Here is a 10,268-nt window from a genome sequence, read left to right on the forward strand (position 1 = left end):
GGTATAGGGGCCTGTAGGTGGGTAGGTAGGTAGGTAGGTATGTACAGGGGCCTGTAGGTGGGTAGGTAGGTATAGGGGCCTGTAGGTAGGTAGATGGGTAGGTAGGTATACGGGCCTTTAGGTAGGTAGGTATAGGGGCCTGTAGGTAGGTATAGGGGCCTTCCCCATGCCTCCTCCGCTCACCGCCAACCCTTCTCCCCGGCCTCCTCCGCCCCCCCCGTGCCTCCTCGGCTCACCGCCAACCCCCCCGCGGCCCCCTCCGTCCCCTGTGCCTCCTCCGCTCACCCCTGCATGAGTATCTACTCACCTTTCCGTGGAGCGCAGAGCGGCAGACCTCTTCGATACTTCCCTGTTCCCTCTAGTGGCCGGACCGGCTCTTACTGATGACATCATTGTAAGAGCCGGTCACTAGGGGGAACCAGGAAGTCGGCGAGAGGTCTGCTGCTCTGTGCGCTCCGATCAGGTGAGTTGATGCTGGCGAACGGAGGAGGCGCGGGGAGGGGGGGGGAGGTTGGAGGAGGTCGGGGGAGGACGAGTGCGAGCGGGGCGGGGGGGGGGGGGAGCGGCGTATGCGGTGATGCAGCGTCGGGATTCGGCGGATTCGGAAAGTGAAAAATGGCGTCGGGATTCGAATCCACGAATCTCGAATATTTCCCAATATTCGAGGGATTCGTGGATTCGCCGGATTCGTCGTCCCACCCCTAATTTTTACCCAAAATGTATTTTAATGTCTATGCATTTTAAATGTAGAACCTTTAAAAAGTGCACATTTTCTCAATTTTCACAATTATAATTAAAAAATGATATTTATACTGTCTATCATGAGGGTGAAATTATGTTGTTGGCATTATGTATAATGATGATGTGTTGTTTTGAATAAAGATTTATTTTTCTTGAATAATAAAAAGCTAATCGGGAAAATTAGTATAAAGATGTTTATAATAGGGCTAATTGGTAATTTTATTTTTTAGGGGATATGGTACTGAAAATAGGTATGGTAATAGAATGTGTTGTTTTTTACTGTAATAACCTCCTGTTTAGCTGCCATTATTTTGCTTCTATCATGGTGCCCCACTCCCATGCCCCTAGCTATGTATTCTGATACTCCCTTCATAGTGCTCAATGTTTTAGTGCCTCTTTAATATACGGCATCCACATTTAGCCCCCATTTATACTGTAAATAATGTCCCACTCATGATGCCTCTATTTATAGCGCCACACTATACTATGAAGTTGCCCCACATATCATCCTCCTATAAAGACGTTCCAACTTCTAGTGCCTGTTAGAGATGTTGCGAACTGTTCGCCGGCGAACGGTTCCAGGCGAACCTCGGGGGTTCGCGTTCGCCTACCAAACGCGAACTTTCCCGGAAGTTTGATTCGCCCCATACAGCTCTATTGAGCAAAACTTTGACTCTTTATATTACAACCAGCAGACACATTATTGCCATACACACTGCTCTCAATGCTGGAGGCCCACCTCCCCTCCCTACTCCAAGTAAGGTCCTTATACTGCCTACACTAATTAGTTAAGTGACAGCTGCTACACACTCTGCTAGGGAAATTTTAATTAGCCTATTTGTGGGCTCCCTCCTCCCTCCTACTGGAGGGAGGAGGGTCTTATCTGCCAGGGAATTCCAGTATTTCAAAAACCAGCTTATATACCATGATAGGGATTTGAACCCAGGCCTCAGTGTATGGTAGGCAACTAACATATCCATTGTACCACCAACACTACTAGCTGAAAGTAGCTGAAAGTAGCTGAAAGTAGCTGAAAGTAGCTGAAAGTAGCTGAAAGTAGCTGAAAGTAGCTGAAAGTAGCTGAAAGTAGCCTAGCATGTACCATTTATGCTTAATGCAAGAGACAAGACAAATAACATTTATATCACATATTTCTCCTGGCAGACTCAAAGCACCAGAGCTGCAGCCACTAGGGCACACTCTATAGGCAGTAGCACAGATATGTAGCCAGACATGGCCTTGTATTTTGTGTTCAACAATTGTCAAGAGAAAAATTAGACAGGATAGCAGTGTTAGGAAGACTTGCCTAAGGTCTCCAACTGAATAGGTGCTGGCTTACTGAACAGACAGAAACAAGATTTGAACTCTGGTCTCCGGTGTCAGAGGCAGAGCCATTCACCATTACACCATGCAGCCACTGCTTACAAACACGTAGCCAGACATGGCCTTGTATTTTGTGTTCAACAGTTGTCAAGAGAAAAATTAGACAAGATAGCAGTGTTAGGAAGACTTGCCTAAGGTCTCCAACTGAATAGGTGCTGGCTTACTGAACAGACAGAGACAAGATTCAAACTCTGGTCTCCTGTGTCAGAGGCAGAGCCATTCACCATTACACCATGCAGCGACTGCTTACCGACATGTAGCCAGACATGGCCTTGTATTTTGTGTTCAACAGTTGTCAAGAGAAAAATTAGACAAGATAGCAGTGTTAGGAAGACTTGCCTAAGGTCTCCAACTAAATAGGTGCTAGCTTACTGAACAGACAGAGACAAGATTCGAACTCTGGTCTCCTGTGTTAGAGGCAGAGCCATTCACCATTACACCATGCAGCCACTGCTTACAGATATGTAGCCAGACATGGCCTTGTATTTTGTGTTCAACAGTTGTCAAGAGAAAAATTAGACAAGATAGCAGTGTTAGGAAGACTTGCCAAAGGTCTCCTACTGAATAGGTGCTGGCTTACTGAACAGACAGAGACAAGATTCAAACTCTGGTCTCCTGTGTCAGAGGCAGAGCCCTTCATATTTGTGCTACTGCCTATATAGAGTGTACACTAGTGGCTGCAGCTCTGGTGCTTTGAGTCTGCCAGGAGAAAAGTGTGATATAAATGTTATTTGTCTTGTCTAATTTTTCTCTTGCATTAAGCATAAATGGTACATGCTAGGCTACTTTCAGCTACTTTCAGCTACGTTCAGCTACTTTCAGCTACTTTCAGCTACTTTCAGCTACTTTCAGCTACTTTCAGCTACTTTCAGCTACTTTCAGCTACTTTCAGCTACTTTCAGCTACTTTCAGCTAGTAGTGTTGGTGGTACAATGGATATGTTAGTTGCCTACCATACACTGAGGCCTGGGTTCAAATCCCTATCATGGTATATAAGCTGGTTTTTGAAATACTGGAATTCCCTGGCAGATGAGACCCTCCTCCCCTTGGTAGGAGGGAGGAGGGAATAGGTAGAAGGGTAGGAGGGAGGAGGGAGCCCACAAGAGGCTAATTAAAATCTCCCTAGCAGAGTGTGTAGCAGCTGTCCCATAACTAATTAGTGTAGGCAGACAACTGAGTCAAATGGTATAAGGACCTAGCTTGGAGGAGGGAGGGTCCTCCAGCAGTGATGTGTATTTCACTCAATCATGTCTGCCTCCAGGTATTAGAGCCTTTGAAACATGTTTTCCATCATTTTTCTAGGTGTCAGAATTTTTTCTTTTTTACAAAGTTCGCCTCCCCATTGAAGTGTATTGCGGTTCGCGAACCGAACCTTTTGCGGAGGTTCGCAAACCGAAAATCGGAGGTTCGCGACATCTCTAGTGCCCATTTTTGCAGTTCTCCACTCATACTGGTCCCTATCAATATTGGTCTACATGTAGTGTGCATTAAATAATGCTCCATATCAAGTGCCCCCTTATAATGTACCCCCATAATAGAACCACTTTAGAATATCCCCCTAAACAGTGCCATTATTGTAGCTCCCTCCATTATATAGTGCCCTATTTTATGGTGCCTATTACAGTGATTCCCTCTTGTAAGGGCTTCCAATAGTATTTCCCCTCGTCCTCTACAGAGACTGGTTGCAGTGGTATTACTGGAGAAGCTCCATATAGAGTTCCAAGGAGACAGTGACCCAGGTACTTTCACCAGGGATTATGCCAGGGCCAGGGATTATGCCTTGGTCAGATTGCTTGCGCAACCTCAGTGAATACTAATAACAATAAAGAGGCAGCACACCATTGGCTGCAAAAGATGCTTTGTATTGTGGAACAGATACACTACATGTTACAGACCCTCTTGGTCCTTCATCTGGTGTACACCTGATGAAGGACCAAGAGGGTACCTAACATGTAGTATCTGTTCCACAATGCAAAGCATCTTTTGCAGTAAGTGGTGTGACGCCTCTTTCTTGTTATTGAAATTACTGAAGAAGTATGTATTCACTTTCCACATTCCAGAGAGGTTTTCTACTGCTCCTTGCTGGTGCTTATGTCCTCTGCCTCCTTGCCAGCCTCCTGCCAAATGATGTCATATGATATCATCATGCTGGTATACCATGGACATAGCAGAGAAGACTGGCAAGGAGGACTGGGATTGAAACAATGGTAATCAGAAGCAAAGAATATCACTGGGATGGAGAGTTGAAGGTGGGGGAAGGACTTTAGGGGAAGCTCCGCTTATTAGTCCTTTATTATTTGAGGTAAGTACATTTCATGTGCTCATTGAAAGCTACAGACTTATATTTACATAATTTTGTTATAACTAATGGCAAAGAGGACATACCATTGTGAGATAAAGATAGTACATCCTCTTTCAATCCTGAGGTTTTTCATAGCAATGCATAATGAAGACCTGTCTGGCCATTATTCTGAAATTATTTAAATCTAACAGCAGGTCTAAAACAACAGTGTAATTATCAACTTAACCAAAATGGAGAAGCCGTGTGGGAAAAACCAAGTGGGCCTCATGATTCAACAGCTTGTAGAACCACGTTTAGCAGCAATAAATTGAAGTAATTTTCTTTTGTATGATTTTATCAGTCTTCCTGCCCAATCTTCTTCAGTTCATTAGGGCCTGAGCCCACTAACACAGTTGTGTCTGCTTCTGTCTGCTCCTCTGCATCTGTAACATTAATGTGTAACTGAAAATCGGACACAACTGCATCAGTGTGTCCGATTTTCAGTCACACCTTAAGGTTTGCAAGCATTTGTTTATGCACTTCTCCTGTAAGCTTTCACCACAGAATTTCAATAAGTCTGAGGTCTGGACTGTGATTAAACCATTGTAATAATACCTTGAATATTTTCTTTTTCAGCCATACCATTAAAGATTTTATGGTGTGCTTGGGATAATTGTCCTGTTCCAGGGCCCAGTTTAAAGTAAACCAATAAGAAGGTAGCAGATTCACAACAATACTTGTTGTGAGGAAACACGGAAAAGCCGCCGCAAGTACTCAGAGTGAGGCGGCTGTTTCCGCGTCCAACATGGCGGCACAACGCGGAGAAACCGCCGCATGCCGCATGGGCAGAGCGGTGGAGTCCGCGTTGGATGCGGCAGATTGCGCGCATGACAATGTTAATGACAGTGTGGTTGGACGCAGGGAGGCCGCCGCTGGCTTGGAGAGCAGCGCGGCGGGTCCCGTGCCCGAGTCAGCAGATACATTGCAAAACATGTCTGGTGTGGCTGGGACTGATAGTCCACACAGGTTAAGAAGGACGCGCGCGCGTGCTGAGAGGCAGAGCTTATATGACAGCCAGAGGAGAGTCAGCTGACCAAGCTGGTCAGCTGACATTTTCACCCGTTCTCATTGGTCCAGCACTTAAGGGTGGCGCTGGAGAGCGCTATAGTATATATACTGGGTGCTGGTCATTCTCTGGTTGTCTGCCGTTGCGATCACTACGTGGTAGCACTCAGACGTTGTCTGTATCTGTGTTCTAGATCAGTTTCCAAAGGTGTTGATGATCATGGAGCTCACACCTTAGCTTAGGAATATTGTATTGTATTATTGTTATGACCTTCTGCCTGCCTGACCATTCCTCTGATCTCTGATTCTGTATCTTGCTATTCTGATATCCTGTTGCCAAACTCTGCCCGTTCCTGGACTCTGTATCTGCCTCCTGATTCTGTACCTTGCTATTCTGATATTCCATTGCCAAACTCTGCCTGTCCATTGGATTACGTATCTGTCTCCTGAATCAGTACCTTATCTGTTTGTGTGTTAACGACCTGGCCTGTCCGACCTCGAGAAGTATCTCTTCTGTTAAGAGATAGTTCACAGATCTGTTAGTGACACTGCCCATTGGTGTCACTCACGTTCTGTCCTTCCCTCTGTCTCAGCCTGGCTCCGCCCCTTGGGGAGCATCAGACCTGTGGAAGGAATCTGATCCATATCTGTAGCTCTTACTGTCTAGCACCCATCTTACGGGTGCTTTCCTCAAAGTATTACTGTTGCACCAAACACTCTCATATCTCAGGTGTCCAGAGGTTAGAAGATATATCTGATTATCGGTGATACTGCAGATCATCAATAATCGGGTATATTCTGCATTCTCGGTGATACTGCAGATCACCGGTAATCAGACCCTCTCTGTGTTACACCGATCGTTACACTTGTGAAGTCCAATGGGGCAACAGCATATCAACCCGCGGGAGCGTGCACATGCACAGCGGCAGCAGCACTGTCTGACTTATAAAAACGTCCTGGAGCCATTAAGAGGCTCTAGCAGGACATTTTTATAAGTCAGCATGTCATTAAGTGGTTAAAAAGATACGCTTATCGCTATTTATCGTTAGTACTGCATAATAATGGCGCACAGGGAAAAAAGAAGAAAAACAGCACACAGTAACGTTATTTATCAATAGCGCCATTCATATGCCAAACAGCAGACGTTATATTGCACACAGTAACGTTATTTATCAATAGCGCCCTACATAAGCCAAACTGCAGACATTATTTAACTACAAAACGGTGAATGGATTTAATGTAACACTGTCAAGGTTAGGGTTAGGCACCACTAGGGGAGATTTAGGGTTAGGCACCACCAGGGGCCACCAGGGGCCCAAGGGGTGGTTAGGGTTAGGCACCACTAGGGGAGATTTAGGGTTAGGCACCACCAGGGGGGTGCTTAGGGTTAGGCACCTCCAGAGGGGTGGTTAGGGTTAGGCACCACCAGGGGAGTGGTTAGGGTTAGGCACCACCAGGGGAGTGGTTAGGGTTAGGCACCACCAGGGGGGTCTTAAAGTTAGGCACCACCAGGGGGGTGCTTAGGAGTAGGCACCTCCAGGGGGATGGTTAGGGTTAGGCACCACCAGGGAGGTCTTAGGGTTAGGCACCACCAGGGGGGTGGTTATGGTTAGGCACCAGTGCACCACCAGGGAATTGGTTAGGGTTAGGCACCACCAGGGGGGGGGGGGTCTAGGGGTTATGGATAGGTACAGGGAGGGTTCTGTGTGTTAACGCTAATTTTCAATAAAATAAACAGAGCTAAATAACGATAAGGCTTTAACGTTAAATAGCGATGAGCAACAAACGGATTAGCGGCAACACCGTGCACCATTATTCGCAGGCGCCATTTTCAAATGAATCCCACAAAACCATACCTCCTGTCAGGTCTATTCACACATCGGGACACATTGGGCAATCCCCCACCTCTCAGGTTCAAACACCAGATTAATATTAGACTTCTCCACATGCAACAAACTTTTTCCAGCTTCCAGATAGTTAAAACCTCAAAGGAAAGGCCTCACATAGTGTAAAAACGTAACACATTTATTCAAATATACAAAATCTTGCACTCACAGATTCCTCAATTAAAACATAGCACAGAGTTGGTCACAGGCTCTCCCCCATTATGTCTGGCACTGGCTGGCTCTTGTCGTCTCTCCCTGCGTGTGAACTGGCATGCCCACAATCCGCACCGCAGCAGTCAAGACTTCTAGTTGCTCTCAGTTCTGCATCCATGTTCCGCCCCATATGTTTCATCACGTATGACTCATCAGGGGCTTGGAGCTGCATGCATTTATGAAAGCTAAATACCATGCAGAGACCTTCCCTTTTATGTGACTATCCCCGTCTTGCCGTGTGATCCACAGAACGCACGGCTAGAGGGGCGACATCACGGGATCAAGGGATTCCCTGAGAATTGCTTTGTTGTAACACAGGAATGTCCAGTCTTATCCATGAAGGTACACCCAAAACAATGCAGTTTACATTCGATAAGGAGTTTTCAACTCTAACAATGGCTAAGCGATAGAAAACATAATCTGAAACAGAAACAAATGTTAAAAATGTAGTACTGAATTTTTGCTAGGTAAAATCTTCAAAGCCAAACTTTTAAATACTTGTTGGACCTGTTTGTTCCTCAGACTGTATATAAATGGATTGAGGACTGGTGTCATGACACTGTTAAGCAGTGCAACAATTTTATTAAGGTCGGGAGATGAACTTTCCACTGGGCGAACATAAATAAATATGGCACTGCCGTAGACTAATGACACTACTATGAAATGAGAACTGCATGTGGAGAATGCTTTGATTTTTCCACTGGCTGAAGGTATCATTAAGACAGTGATGAGAATGTTACAGTAAGAAATGAAAGTGAGGCTAAATGAGCCCAAAATTACAGCTGAGGCTAAGCAGGCAAAGACTGTATCAAAGTGTTGTACATCAGAGCAGCTGATTTTCACTACTGCTGAGCTGTCACAGAAGAAGTGATTGATTTCATATGGCCCACAAAAGGATAAACCAAACATTAATACCATTGGGTAAATGAAAGTAATAAATCCAAATATCCATGAGCCTAGAACTAAACAAAGACAGACCCTGTTGGAGATGATTGAATGATATCTTAATGGGTTACAAATAGCCACATACCGATCCACTGACATGACCGCCAAAAGATAAAATTCTATTGCTCCAAGAGAAACATAAAAATAAAACTGTAAAATGCATTCCGTTAAAGAAATGAATCTGTTGTTAGAAGCCAGTATAGTGAGCAGTTTGGGAACTGTGGATGATATAAACCAAATATCCAAGAAAGCCAGGCTGGTGAGGAAAAAGTACATAGGAATATGGAGGCGCTTGTCCAGACAGATGGCTACAATAATCGACAGGTTTCCAGTTAGAGATATAAAATAAACAACGACAAAGAATAAAAGTACAATATTTTGCTCCGAAGGACCAAAAGTAAACCCAACAAGTATCAGTCTAGTTTGGTTGACATGAGTCATTTCTGCAAACACTTTTTGATGTTGAAATTCTATTAAGTTTTTCTAGGTTCAAATTTATAGTTACCAAGGAAAATGTACAAAAAGTAAAATAAAATGGCATAAAAATTCACACAAGATATCTTTAAAAACATTCAGTAAGCCTAACGAGAAAAAAAGTCAATATCCTCTTATCCATTGTTCCACATTTTTTTCACTGTCATTGTTATCTTATACCTAACCTAAACAAAAATGTGATCTCAGACCAAGGAAAACGATCTAAAAATATTACTCCCTCTTTGAGCGAGAATTCCACCCATTGTTATACCATGGTTTAGGAGAAGATGAGTGTGGATATGCTAATACTACTTATCATAGAAGTGGCTTTCTCTGGATCCCAGCTGTTGTAATCACAACATCCTGGTGTTCAATAATGGTGCTATACAACTTCATGGGCATGGAGGGCCAGAAGGCCTATTCAATAAATAAGGTGCCTGTGGTACCGGTAGTGGGATAAAATGAACATATTAACAAGATTAATATGGATTTGCTAGTCCCCCCCCCCCCAAAAAAATTTTTTTTTAAAAAAAAACATAGATTATCATCATCTGACAGTGATTCCCCCAAAATACACATAATATAGCAGCATTTTCCCCCAAAATACACATAATTTGGCAGAATTTTTAGAGAAAATACACATAATCTGACAGTGATTCCCTCCAAAATACACATAATCTAGCAGCAGTTTCTCTTAAAATACACATAAACTGGCAGCATTACAATCCTCAAATAAACATACGAGCCAGCTTTTTAACCCCCAAAAAACACTTTAGACAGAGTCCCCCTTTAATAAAAGGCGTGTCCCTGTGCCCCAATATCCCTGGTATCAGTCAGGCAGGCACCTGAAAACAATAAAGAATGAGCTCACTTGGTGGTGACTCCTCCAGCACTGATCTACAACCTTCAGTGTAGCAGCAGCCCCGGCTGCAAATCTCCCACCCTACACTGAGCCGACTAGTAATGAGTTTAGGGTGATGCTTTTGGAGTGTGTATCACTTGGCATCATCTCGGCATCCATTTCAGCTGGTCCAGTGTGGGCAGAAATCACTCTTCTGCCGATCTGCCTTCCGGGACCTTGACGGGGGAAAGACATGCATAGTGCACAGCCAGTTGGACAGTGCTGACGTAGGGCATAGTCCTGCCACATTTGTCTCTAGCTTTTTCCAGATCCAGTTAGTCAATTGACCTCAGATTTCCATCTTTGGTGGAGGAGCTAGAAAGACCAGTAGGAAGCTGCAACATAACATGTCCAAACACTGCTAAATACTAGAATGCTG

At 44.4% G+C, this 10,268-nt stretch overlaps 1 protein-coding gene across 1 annotated transcript; it reads right to left on the bottom strand.

Moving 5' to 3' along the window:
* Nucleotides 1-8,007: 8,007 nt before the first annotated feature.
* LOC137529031 (olfactory receptor 6F1-like) lies at nucleotides 8,008-8,955 on the bottom strand. Its single transcript, XM_068250951.1, has one exon. The coding sequence runs from the start codon at nucleotides 8,953-8,955 to the stop codon at nucleotides 8,008-8,010; it is 948 nt and encodes a 315-aa protein (XP_068107052.1).
* Nucleotides 8,956-10,268: the final 1,313 nt, after the last annotated feature.

Source organism: Hyperolius riggenbachi, chromosome 1 (genome assembly GCF_040937935.1).
Source record: "Hyperolius riggenbachi isolate aHypRig1 chromosome 1, aHypRig1.pri, whole genome shotgun sequence".
NCBI lineage: Eukaryota > Metazoa > Chordata > Amphibia > Anura > Hyperoliidae > Hyperolius > Hyperolius riggenbachi.

What these genes read in the sequence shown, in the direction of transcription:
- LOC137529031 (XM_068250951.1), bottom strand. Translation starts at nt 8,955, where the DNA reads ATGACTCATGTCAACCAAACTAGACTGATACTTGTTGGGTTTACTTTT.